This window comes from Drosophila persimilis, unplaced genomic scaffold (assembly GCF_003286085.1).
Source record: "Drosophila persimilis strain 14011-0111.01,24,50 unplaced genomic scaffold, DperRS2 tig00000579-arrow-pilon, whole genome shotgun sequence".
In the NCBI taxonomy this organism is placed as follows: domain Eukaryota; kingdom Metazoa; phylum Arthropoda; class Insecta; order Diptera; family Drosophilidae; genus Drosophila; species Drosophila persimilis.
The window spans coordinates 855,166-867,402 of record NW_020825322.1 but is presented as its reverse complement, the minus strand read 5'-3'; the positions used below and the strand labels follow the sequence as shown (position 1 = coordinate 867,402).

Below are 12,237 nucleotides of genomic sequence, written 5' to 3'. Positions count from 1 at the left end.
TTCTGCGGTATGCAACGGCCAACATCCATCGGCCACAAGAAACACAAGCCACCCATTAGCCACCCTTCGGCCACCCATCAGCTAAAGACTCTTTCGGGGCCACTGATACCCCGCAGTTGCAGCCAGTGCCGCAGGGAAGTGCCGCTAAAGACCAGACCTCAGAAGTCAAAAGAGGGAACCCCCCTGGTAGATTCCTACCACAGCACAGATTTTCCAAGTAGACGGGCATTTTCTTCCCTTTTATCTGTCTGCTTTTCAGGGTACTGGCTACTGGCTACAGGGTATGGCGATTGGCGACCACCACTCGGTGCTGACCTTCTTTGTGGCATTGGATTCTGCGGCATGTCCGCTCAGGTGGCGTCGCTCTTTCAGCTGCTAATTAAATTAGCGCGATTGTCGCGAGTGCGGATTAAGTGCGCCACTTAAGAGTCAACGCCCAGTGGTAGTCCCAATCCCAGAGCCAAAACCAGAACACAGAAGCCAGAAGCCAGCGCCCTGAACCCTTAGCCCTGAACCACCCATACTCCTAAACCAAATCATGACTAATGTTCCCCCCTTTTTCTATAGGAGCAACTGCGCCGCCGACGCGAGGAGGAGGAGCGCATCGCCCAGCAGAATGAGTTCCTGCGGAACAGTCTGCGCGGCTCTCGCAAGCTGAAGGCGCTCCAGGACTCGGCCACGCCCGGCAAGGCCATCGCCATGGCCCAGCAGCAGCAGCCGGCGCCGACGGGACTGGCAGCCATGCCCATGCCCGCCGGTGTGGAGAACGAGGCGTATCTGCCGGATGAAGATCAGGCGCAGCCACAGCTGCAGCCGCAGCCAGAGCAGATCGATGGTGGGTCCTCATCTCAATCCTTTCCACTGCCCAGACACTGACTCCCTATCTCTCTCTCTCCCATCTCAAGGCTACGGCGAGCTGATCGCGGCCCTCACCCGCCTCCAGAGCCAGCTGAGCAAGAGCGGCCTCAGCACGCTGGCCGGACGCGTCTCGGCAGCCCACAGCGTTCTGGCCAGCGCCAGTGTCGCCCACGTGCTGGCCGCCCGTACCGCCGTCCTGCAGCGCCGACGCCCCCGCGTCAGCGGCCCCCTGCACCACAACGCCCTCGGCCTGCAGAAGGACATCGTGGAGCTGCTCACCCAGTCGAACACCGCGGCGGCCATCGAGCTGGGCAACCTGCTCACCAGCCACGAGATGGAGGGCCTCCTGCTAGCCCACGACCGCATCGCCAACCACACGGACGGCACGCCCTCGCCCACGCCGACGCCCACACCCGCCGGTGGATTGGGTTCGATGGGATCGATGAGCGGAGCCAGCAGTCCGGTGTCAGCGGCGAAGAGAGCGGCGATGGCCGGTGGCGTGGTGGTGCCTCCACCGGTGGTTCCGGTCCCGTCAACGCTGGCGCAGCGCGGAGCAATGCCGCTGCCGCGGGGCGAGTCGCCCCCACCGCCGCCGCTGCCAATGCCAATGCCCATGGCCATGCCGATGAGTGCCTGCTTTGGAACGCTCAACGACCAGAACGACAACATCCGAATAATCCAGATCGAGAAGTCGACGGAGCCGCTGGGCGCCACCGTGCGCAATGAGGGCGAGGCGGTGGTCATTGGGCGGATCGTGCGCGGCGGAGCCGCCGAGAAGTCCGGCCTGCTCCACGAGGGCGACGAGATCCTGGAGGTGAACGGCCAGGAGCTGCGCGGCAAGACTGTGAACGAGGTGTGCGCCCTGCTCGGTGCGATGCAGGGCACGCTGACGTTCCTCATCGTGCCGGCGGGCAGTCCGCCGTCTGGGGGCCTTGGGGGCCTCGGCCTTCCCGGCAGTCTGGCCGGCAGCGGCGGACCCGGCTCGGGGCTGGGGGCACACCGGGACACGGCCGTGCTGCATGTACGGGCGCACTTCGACTACGACCCGGAGGACGATTTGTACATTCCGTGCCGGGAGCTGGGCATCAGCTTCCAGAAGGGCGATGTGCTGCACGTGATCAGCCGCGAGGACCCCAACTGGTGGCAGGCGTACCGCGAGGGCGAGGAGGACCAGACGCTGGCCGGCCTCATTCCTAGTCAGTCGTTTCAGCACCAGCGCGAGACCATGAAGCTGGCCATCGCCGAGGAGGCGGGCCTGGCCCGCTCCCGTGGCAAGGACGGGGCCAGCAGCAAGGGTGCCACCCTGCTCTGTGCTCGCAAGGGCCGCAAAAAGAAGAAGAAGGCCAGCTCCGAGGCAGGGTAAGCATCTACCAGCACCACTCGTACCAGGGTGCAGCATACTGCTCCTGAAGGATCCCCCACTGATCTCGCTCTCCCTGTTCCTCTCTTCGCAGCTATCCCTTGTACGCCACGACGGCGCCGGACGAGACCGATCCGGAGGAGATACTCACCTACGAGGAGGTGGCCCTGTACTATCCGCGGGCCACCCACAAGCGGCCCATCGTCCTGATCGGACCGCCCAACATCGGACGCCACGAGCTGCGCCAGCGCCTGATGGCGGACTCTGAGCGCTTCTCCGCCGCAGTGCCACGTAAGTAGAGTCCTCTCTTTCTCTCGCGCTCTCTTTCTCTCTAACTTTCTTTCTCGCTTTCTGCGTGTCCTGGCAGTGTTTTATCTGCTCGAGGAGCGCCTCAAGGAGGCCAAGACCAAGACCAAGGCCAAGGGTAAAGCACAGCCTCTGCAACTGAATCCCAGAGCATTCGCTAGCTATACCCAGGCTTCTGGTGTCCCACTATCCCCCATCCTCCAGCCTCCATCCTGCGCCCTACACCCGCTGCACCCCCATGGCAGACACATTCAATCCCTGGCTAACCTCATTTCTCTTTTGTTATCTCAACCTGCAGACACATCACGTGCCCGGAGGGAGGGCGAGGTGCCCGGTGTCGACTATCACTTCATCACGCGCCAGGCCTTCGAAGCGGACATTCTGGCCCGTCGCTTCGTGGAGCACGGGGAGTACGAGAAGGCCTACTACGGTGAGTCGGCAAGGCCCAGAGCTTACCCCGGAACTGAAAGTAATCTATTCAAATAATCCACAGGCACATCACTGGAGGCCATACGAACGGTGGTGGCCAGCGGCAAGATCTGCGTCCTCAATCTGCATCCGCAGAGCCTGAAGCTGCTGCGAGCCTCCGACCTCAAGCCCTATGTGGTACTGGTGGCGCCCCCCAGCCTCGACAAGCTGCGGCAGAAGAAGCTGCGCAATGGGGAACCATTCAAGGTGCGTCATCCCACCGGTTTGGATTTGAAACTCCATCTGAATTTTGTGCTTCCATTTTGCAGGAGGAAGAGCTCAAAGACATCATTGCCACGGCCAGGGACATGGAGGCCCGATGGGGGCATCTCTTCGACATGATCATCATCAACAATGATACGGAGCGCGCCTACCACCAGCTGCTGGCCGAGATCAATTCGCTGGAGCGCGAGCCGCAGTGGGTGCCCGCCCAGTGGGTGCACAACAATCGGGACGAGTCATAGGGATTCACTGGAACCCGGCCCCCCTCCACCAGCATCCAATCCCAACTCAAACTGCAAGCGCAACTCCAACTCCTGCCACTCCCGCAGTCTTTGTAAATACAAATTTCCAACGAGCCATCAGCCATGCCCAGGCCCAGGGTCCAGCTCCAGTCCCTCGGAGAAGTACCGCCCACACTCTGCATCTACCGACCCCTATATCTCTGTATTGTATATCCCCAACCCATAAATATTTATATTATCTGTTTGCAAATTTCCTCGTGTTTTTTTTTGTATTTTTTTTCATTTTTAGTTTTACTCTTTGAACTGTTTTGAAAGCACCTCCCATTCCCATACCAATTCTATTGTACGTCCCCCTACTATGTACTTATGTTAACGAAATTGTTGTTCGATTAACCATTATTGTTCCATCTTTTTTTTAAACACTAACTTATATACAATACATAATATATAGTATATATACATACATATATCGTACGAGTATGCATGTATATTTGTTTTTTTTTTTTTTTTTTTTTTTTTGGTCTCCGTGCACTTTCTTAATTTCTGAGGGCCAATCGAAAATGTAAATTAGCAAATTACAAAAAAAATCTAAGGCCAGAAGGGCCAGAAGCCTGAAGACCTGAAGAGCAGACCCAATAAATTGTGTAATAATACTACCATAAGCGACCACAAAACAAAAAAAAACAAACCAATCGAATCGAATCCACATCCAAAATGTTAACAGAGCCAGAACAATCCGTACGGCGGGAAAATAGGAAAGGTGATGGGAGGACGGAGTGGAAGGAGTGGAAGGAGTGCGTAGAGAATCAGATGCATATGTTGCAATTACGTAATCTATTTACTTTATACAGATACCGATATACATACTATACATAACTTATAGACGAACGAAGAACGAAGCTTACTTCCAAAACCATTTAACTCTTAACTAAAGTAACGAAGTAACAAAGCTTTGAAACGAGAGAAAGAGAGACAACAAAATCAGTAAGTCATTGCCAAAAAAAAAAAAAAAAACAGAAAGAAAGAGGGAGAGGGAGGAGGGTAAAGGATGGGTGATGGATGATAGATGATGATAGATCGAGCTAAAGGATACACTCCACGAGCGAAGCCGTAGCGAACTTTAAGCACTGTAAAAATAAAAACCAAACAAGTAATCGAATGAAAAGCGATTGAGGATGAAATCGATGATGAAATTGATAATGATGATGATTGAGGGGCCGAAGGAAGGGAATGGGAAATGCATTAGGCTAAGCATCAATCGAAAATACAAAAGTAAATGTTGTTGTAATTAATTATCGTAAACTATACAAAAAACAAACAAACAAAAATCGTCTAGATAACAAAGAAACGAAAGAGTAAGAGAGTTGGTTTCCCACAGCCAAACCACTAACGAGACCGGAATAGTTGCAGGTTTTAGGCATGAATACATATTTTGATGAAATATACTATATAGAAATATATACATATACACTACGAATACGACTATGAATACGAGTACGAGTACGAGTGCAGGTACAGGTACGAGTATACATACATATGTATGCCAAGTGCAACATCTGGCGGCGGCAAAATGGATTTTATATTGAATTGCAATTGAAGGTAGCAAAGGATTGGGGAAAAAGGCTACGAGTGCGGGTATATGTATGTAACACAATGTTAAACACTTGAAAGATTCTACGAGCGAAACAAAAATCTATATATATATATATATATAGTATATATATATATACATATAATTAAATTGGAAATATTTTTTTTTTTTTGTAGTCAACAACGTATAAACGTATAAATAAATGTGTGTGCAGTAAATCTGTTTAAGTTTTTATTTATACGCATTCCAAATGAAACTAAATGAAATAAACAAATAAAATAAATACGAAACATGAGAAAAACAAAATAAATCAAACGACAACCAATACAAAAACGAAAACAAAAACAACAAAACAGTAATAAATAAAATACAAATGCAAAAATTTAGTACGTTGTATGTGTGTATATGTGTGGCGTAGCAAAACTAAACAAAATTACCTTAAAGAAGAAATAATATAAAAAAAAGAGAGAAAGCAAGGCGAGAATATGCTTAAGCAGATTGCAAAACAGAGAACAGCCACGGTCTAAAAGCCACTGTATGGGAAAGAATGCCAGTAAACCATTTATAAGTAACCCAAAACGCAAACGCAAGCGCAAGAAAGCGATCAAGTCAGACGAAATAATACTATAAATACGAATAATAAAAGAATGATAAGCAAACGAGTCTAAGCCGCGAGCGTTTCCATGCATTTGAATTTCGGTTGACTGGGCGGCCTATCGATAGGTTGGCGCTGCTCATATTTGCGTTAATCGTTGCTCAGACGATATTCTTCCCGGGAGATCGATAGACTGAATTAACGTTACTTTTAGATTGTACAATGCTAAACAGAGCTTTCTTTATTAATACAATTAGAAACAGGATAAATCAGAACAAAAGATATGAGAAGGGTGTGCTGGGAACAGATCTTGGCCGGGGCAATCGCTGGAAGGTGATCGTGGGTTTCGTTTAATTGTGGGGTCGCGACGGACTGGCTGGATATCTATTACCATCCGCCACCGCCATGTTTGGCACCTCCCTGGCCACCGCCGCCGCCGCTTCCGTGCTTGCCACCACCTCCACCACCTTGCTGCCAGCCTCCTTGACCGCCACCACCGCCTCCGCTCTTCTGCCAACCTCCCTGGCCGCCACCACCGCCTCCGCTCTTTTGCCAACCACCCTGGCCGCCTCCACCGCCGCCACCTTGCTGCCAGCCTCCTTGGCCGCCACCACCGCCTCCGCTCTTCTGCCAACCTCCCTGGCCGCCACCACCGCCTCCGCTCCTCTGCCAACCTCCCTGGCCGCCACCGCCAGCCGAGACAAAGGCGAAGAGGAGTCCGCACAGGAACACAACGAGTAGGGCGTACCGCATGATGAATCGAACTGATAAAAGGAACTCCGTGTCGTGTCGGAAGCTTGCTGCTGGATGCTTGACTCCGCCGAAACTGATGCTCCATTCCGGCCCAGAACAGCGCTTATATAGCATTCGCTATAGCAGTCACTCCCAATCCAACCGAGTCATGCTTCTGCATCCGGAACCTGGTTCAGCATAAGCTGATTAATCTGAGGCCCTCGGCCCGTCCCAATCCCAATGCCATTGATCTTGAGCAGGCAAATGCCAAGCACTGCCTTCACTGCCAACTGCAGCACATGGGGCCACACTGCCCACTTGTAATCTGTTGAGCCACTGTCTCTTCATTAATTATGTGCCACAGTCGCCCTCGGCCTGGCACTTGCCTCAGCTCTCTGCAGCTGTGTCATTTATCATCAAACTATTTTCATACATAGCTCTTGGTACCCTCTAGAACGACGACTCGGCGCAATCGTAGCAGATTCGTTCGGAGCACGGTTGCCACAATTGGCTAAAAATTACAACAAAAATTCCTAGTGTTTATGCTCTATAAAAATATAAATTTTATAAGGATGAAAACATGCGGAACTGTTATGTTTTGGCCTGTTTTCGTGTCGTCATCGTAGGCTAACTGTCGATACCAGGACCGGATAGTTCCCCTTGCCCGCCAAATCAACCTGTCCACCTCGCGTGCCAACTCTACTGGTGAAGAATCATTTACATATTTATTTATTGACACCATTGTAGCCAGAAACTAATCCTACAGCACAATTTAATGGTTTAAGCTAGTGCAACAAGCCCTTCAGGCTGACATAAGTCTTTTTTGGCCTCCCTCTGCTGGCACGGCTGCGGTCTGAGCCTGAGGGATAATTTAGTGCTCAATGTGTGTGCATATCCTTACTTGAATATATTATAATATCGCTCACTCATTCATTTAGGTGTTGACGGTGATGGTCCCTCACTCATGCGAGATATCATCCTAAACCGAGCTCTATCAAGACCTTTTGGTAATGGTCCGAAGGGGCAGAATTACTAAATATTACATACTGAATATAAAATAATTAAAATTTGATTTTTTTTTAAATTACTAAGGACAACTGAAGACTTATTTATGAAGCTCCCAATGAAAAATGAAGAGAAGTCCTCATATTTAGCACATTACACAAGTTAGATAATAATTTTAAAACTAATCAACTGTATCGGCGGACACGTAAAAACCCAAATTGAAGTCAACAAACCGAAGAAATTCTGACTGTCTCGCAGGTTATAACTATCGTACATAGTGATGTATGAGCATTCCGTGCTGATTGGATTGGATTGCGATTGGATCTTTATACCAATCTGATCCAAAATGGTGTCGTCTGAGCCTGAGCCTTGGTGAATTAAATTACCTGTTTATTTTATATTCAGTATGCAATTTTTAATAATTATATCCCTGGGCCCCTTGTGAAGAGCTCCAGATAGAGAGGAACTATCCAGTCCTAGGATGGTGCAGATGTCGCCTCGTACATCTCTCTGCTCTCTCCAGGATCGAAAAACCATCGCGACTCAGATCTTTCTCCATGACCTTTTAGTGGGCAACATCGGCTGACCTGACCTGCATAGTCCGAATGGCTTTAGTATGACTTTATGCTTGATCGCCACCGAACCAACTATGGCAATAATGAGACAACATACGAGTATTTAAGGGGATGCGATTCAACTATCCCTTCTGTTCCGCTCCTCCCGAGACCACCATACGCACTGGAGCCTCTCATTGTCAGATCAGCAAATGGCATGACTCTTTGACGGCTTTTTTCTGGATTCCACCAGCCGACTGGCAATCGAATAGCCGAACTAGAGCTGTAAATGAATCCACAGTACGCGTACCATGGTCTAGATGGTTACATACCCCCTCACCACAGCTGTATAGCTGTACTCCGATCTTCTGATTGGTCCCAGGATGATCTTGGAGAGAACAAGACAAGGATAACAGTTGGGTCGAGATTTATTGCTTCTATTGGCCATGTTCCAAGAATATAATGCAAAACGTTTGCCAAGCAAATGCAATTTGCTATATAATTGAGTCATAATTTAGTAACATTTCAGGAAAACAAAAAAAAACAGAACGATTATTGGATATTTACAGTATTTACAGACTGCTCTGCTGGCCCCGATCTGATCCGACTCCAGCTCCGTCTCCTGCTCGGACTTTGGGGCAGGATCAGATGAGGTGCGGATTCAGTTCAGTCTTAGGCCCAGCCGCCGGCTGGTTGCCAGCCACCGCCGCCACCACCTCCCCCTGAGGACCAGCCTCCTCCGCCGCCGCCTCCACCACCTCCATGGCCACCACCGCCGCCTCCTCCGCTGCTCAGCTTGATGATCTTGATGACCTTGGTACTGCCGCCGCCGCCACCTCCATGACCGCCGCCTCCTCCGCCACCGCCGGACGACCAGCCTCCTCCTCCTCCGCCACCGCCGGACGACCAGCCTCCTCCGCCTCCGCCACCGCCGTGTCCACCGCCACCGCCGCCGCCTCCACCCAGGCTAATGATCTTGATGAGCTTGACATCTCCACCACCGCCACCTCCGCCTCCGCCAGATGACCAGCCTCCTCCTCCACCACCTCCTCCGCCAGATGACCAGTCTCCTCCTCCTCCGCCTCCTCCTCCAGATTGCCAGCCTCCACCGCCGCCGCCTCCGCCTCCTCCGCTCTCAGTGATCACTTTGATTATCTGGATATCACCACCTCCCCCGCCTCCATGGCCACCGCCTCCTCCACCGCTCGAGGACCAGCCACCACCTCCTCCTCCGCTGCCGCCACCACTCGAGGACCAGCCACCTCCTCCGCCGCTACTGCCGCCAGGCTTCGGTTTGGCCGTCACGCTGGCCGCTCCGATGAGCAGGAGACACACAAAGGCCTGCAAGACAGAGACACAGATAGCCAGCAATAAGCAAGGGCTCCACTCAAAAAAATCAACAAAACAACAAAAAGAACAAAGGGGAGAAGGAATAAAGGATAAGGGATAAGGGATAATCAGGGAACGCAACGTTGCGTATGCGTGATATTTGGGATATTCCAAAATCCTGCCGAATCGAGTCCACGTACTTTCATTGCTGGGAACGCTTCGAGTAAGTACTGCGCTGTCTTGAATACGCTCTGTTGAAACGCCGCGGATCCACAACTGACATGACCACCACCGGCGACCGAGGCTTTTATACCCAGACCCAGCTGAACCGAGATGCTGTGGCTGTGGCTGGCACTGTGGCTGAGTCTGCATAGCCCCACGAGCGTTAACCGGAAAAGCACTGCCGAAATGCTGAAAAAGCAACGATTTTCCACGCTCACTGTTCGAATCGGAGTGCGGTGCGGTTGTTGCAGATGGCAAGTGGCATGTGGCATATGGTGGATGGTGGATGGTGGATAGCGGAGATGGTTGGCTCTGCCAGCCAACAGTTGCTACAATGTGGCCCAAATGCTGCCGCATCATCATCATTGCCATTAGGCGGTAGGGATAGGGGCTTGGGATGTGGATGTAGATGAGATGCAATGGAATGGGACAAGCAGCACTCAGCAGACGCCAGGCGGTAGGCGGCAGGCGAAAGTGAGGCGGCGACTCTCTGTCCACAAGTTACAGACAACTCATAACGGTGACTCCATTCGTTTGTCGCATCTGCAACAGATTGTGGCTGTGTTGCTGTGTGGCCGGTCGAGCGGTGGTTCGTTTGTGTAGCATCAGCATGAGCATAGCATCTCCCGAACAGTCCGACTAAACTAAGCAGTTGCTGCACCTTTCCCATTACATAATCCATGCGGCAGTCGAAGCAGCAGCCACATCGGCCCAACTTGCAACTTGCAGCTTGCAACTAGCTGCTGTTGCTGCCACTGCCGCTGACATTATTTGATTTGCATCTGGGGGTCTGCCCGTAATGGGCCGATCATTTGCAATTTGCCCCAAAACGATGACAAAGCCAGCCAGACACCGATCCCCCATGCCCGATCTCAGACCCAGCATCCATCCATTAACCATTCGGGCGTGACGTATCCACATTAGCCACACCAACAGACCAAAAGCCACCGAAAACCCACCGAAATCCCCAATGGTCCACATCTAAAATGTGTTCCAAAAGATCGGAATAGATTGGCCATACTGGGCACCAGCAGAGGTGTGACCAGCCAAAATCGATCGAGACAACAAGACAGCGAATATTTGTGCTACCAGAATGATGATGATACCAAGGAATACTCCAGTTTGCCTATCCAGAGTGCCTAAATAAATATGAAGTTCAGTCCTGCCTGAGGAGAATATTTTTGCCAAAGGCTATGCTAGAATGCATCCAATTGGATAAAAAATAAATTGTAAAGAAACAAATGTTACGTTTTAGTGGTTTATTTTCTTGGTGTAACCTTTCGGGATTTGTTCTAGGTCTAATTTTTTGTCGGAAGATTGTAATAGGGCAGGTGGAAATATCTTCTGAGGGCAAAAGTAATGAGTGGTTTTGCTCTGTATAAATTGTTGGACTTCAGAATGTTATCCCTGTGGCAATCCTTAGCTATTGTATGCCTTTGACCGACAACACTGCTCGAGGCTGGGATAACTGTTACTGGGTCTGTAGAAATCGATGGGTTATGCATACTCCCACGAAGCTACATCATTTAACATTAAGTTAACAACGAGATTCCATCACACATGTGGCACTCTCTTTCCTCTCATTAAGAGGTTTGGGCAAAAAGTGTTTTTAAGGCGTGGCACTAGTGGCACTCCACTAATTACAGATGCGATAATTTCCAACGAAAGTGCAACGTGAGCGGCGGGCGACACTAATACCCAGCCCCATAAATCTCCTCATCAGCATCTATTACACAATCTAGCGGAGATCCCTGCGGAAGGGGCAGGTGGCTGTCAGTGGGTGGGGGAGAGGTGTGCAGGAGAAACTGGCGTCAATTGCAACAACGACCCAACGACGCAGTGGCAGTGGCAGTTGCATTACCAATTGCAGTTACTGAAGACGCAACACGACGCACTCGCCCCAAGATGCGAAACGAGCGGCGAACTGTGGAACCGTGGTGATGGCGATGGTACGGGTCTCGAGGAGATCGCAGACGAGCCAAGTGGGCAGCATCCACTGTTCGTACATGCTGTGAGCATCTGCTTCAGCAGGCAAAAGCGATCGGATCGGATTAGATCAGCGAGGCACGAGGACACAGTCACAGCCACAGCCACAGCCACAACAGCTGGCTGTCTAACAGCAGAGAAAAAACGCATCCACCGTGGCCATCCACCAGTAACTTGTGGAGGCACGAGGCGATGGCATCAAAAAGGGAGCTCTTCTCATTGAGAGAATCACAATTGAATACTTATCCATCCATTCATTCAGGAGTACTCTATGGAATCCATGGCTACCATTCTTAAGACAAGCACCTTTAAATAACTTAAATGATTTTCTTAGTTTTATATCTTATATATCCTTAGGACCGATATCAATCGTTTTTCCGGTTTCCGAGGTCCACTCTCCAATTGCTTTGCGACCAGTGTGCCCAGCGAGAGACAACAGCCCATAAGTGGAAACTGGGAAGCAACGAGAAAGCACCACAACCTCGACCTATGGCTTGTGGCAGGGCAGGCGAGCTGGCGAGGCGCAGACGCAGTTGCAGACGCCTCCGAGCTGCTCTCCACTCCACTCCACAGACAAGACATTATTTTGTGGTGTACTGGAGCAGCGGGTCATTCGTATTCGGATGCACCGCCTTCGGGCTGCAGATTCGTGAGCTGAAGAGCGGAAGAGGTGGAAAACTAGTTTCGTGCCTCCATGAACTTATGATATTTATGGTGCTTGCACCTCCATGCTGCCTCTTTCCCATTAATGCTCGGATGCCGGGTCT

General features: G+C 50.9%; 3 protein-coding genes across 6 annotated transcripts in view; 1 reads left to right on the top strand and 2 right to left on the bottom strand.

Annotated features, from left to right (window-relative positions):
- Positions 1 to 3,706, top strand: part of LOC6598168 (MAGUK p55 subfamily member 7) — a 71,975-nt gene extending 68,269 nt beyond the window's left edge. For 3 of the 4 annotated variants that reach the window (XM_026990339.1, XM_026990338.1, XM_026990340.1), the window contains 6 exons: positions 568 to 835; positions 906 to 2,217; positions 2,313 to 2,509; positions 2,823 to 2,954; positions 3,018 to 3,199; positions 3,262 to 3,706. In XM_026990339.1, the coding sequence (XP_026846140.1) occupies positions 568 to 835; positions 906 to 2,217; positions 2,313 to 2,509; positions 2,823 to 2,954; positions 3,018 to 3,199; positions 3,262 to 3,456 (2,286 nt within the window). In that variant the 3' untranslated portion in view covers positions 3,457 to 3,706. Of the gene's footprint in view, positions 1 to 567; positions 836 to 905; positions 2,218 to 2,312; positions 2,510 to 2,585; positions 2,643 to 2,822; positions 2,955 to 3,017; positions 3,200 to 3,261 lie in introns of all 4 variants that reach the window. The other variant, XM_026990341.1, reaches the window with a different exon arrangement.
- A 2,140-nt stretch (positions 3,707 to 5,846) lies between these two features.
- LOC6598169 (glycine-rich cell wall structural protein 1.8) lies at positions 5,847 to 6,458 on the bottom strand. The gene has a single exon (XM_002023420.2). The coding sequence runs from the start codon at positions 6,393 to 6,395 to the stop codon at positions 6,030 to 6,032; it is 366 nt and encodes a 121-aa protein (XP_002023456.2). The 5' UTR covers positions 6,396 to 6,458; the 3' UTR covers positions 5,847 to 6,029.
- Positions 6,459 to 8,605: 2,147 nt separating this feature from the next.
- Positions 8,606 to 10,102, bottom strand: LOC6598170 (putative glycine-rich cell wall structural protein 1). The gene is made up of 2 exons (XM_026990446.1): positions 10,004 to 10,102; positions 8,606 to 9,274 (listed from the first exon to the last, which is right to left on the bottom strand). The coding sequence occupies exons 1-2, from the start codon at positions 10,100 to 10,102 to the stop codon at positions 8,606 to 8,608; spliced, it is 768 nt and encodes a 255-aa protein (XP_026846247.1).
- Positions 10,103 to 12,237: the final 2,135 nt, after the last annotated feature.

Coding starts and splice junctions, on each gene's coding strand:
- LOC6598169 (XM_002023420.2), bottom strand. CDS start 6,395: ATGCGGTACGCCCTACTCGTTGTGTTCCTGTGCGGACTCCTCTTCGCC.
- LOC6598170 (XM_026990446.1), bottom strand. CDS start 10,102: ATGCTCATGCTGATGCTACACAAACGAACCACCGCTCGACCGGCCACA. Junction 9,275..10,003: donor GACAAACGAATGGAGTCACC/GTTATGAGTTGT, acceptor TCTGTCTTGCAG/GCCTTTGTGTGTCTCCTGCT.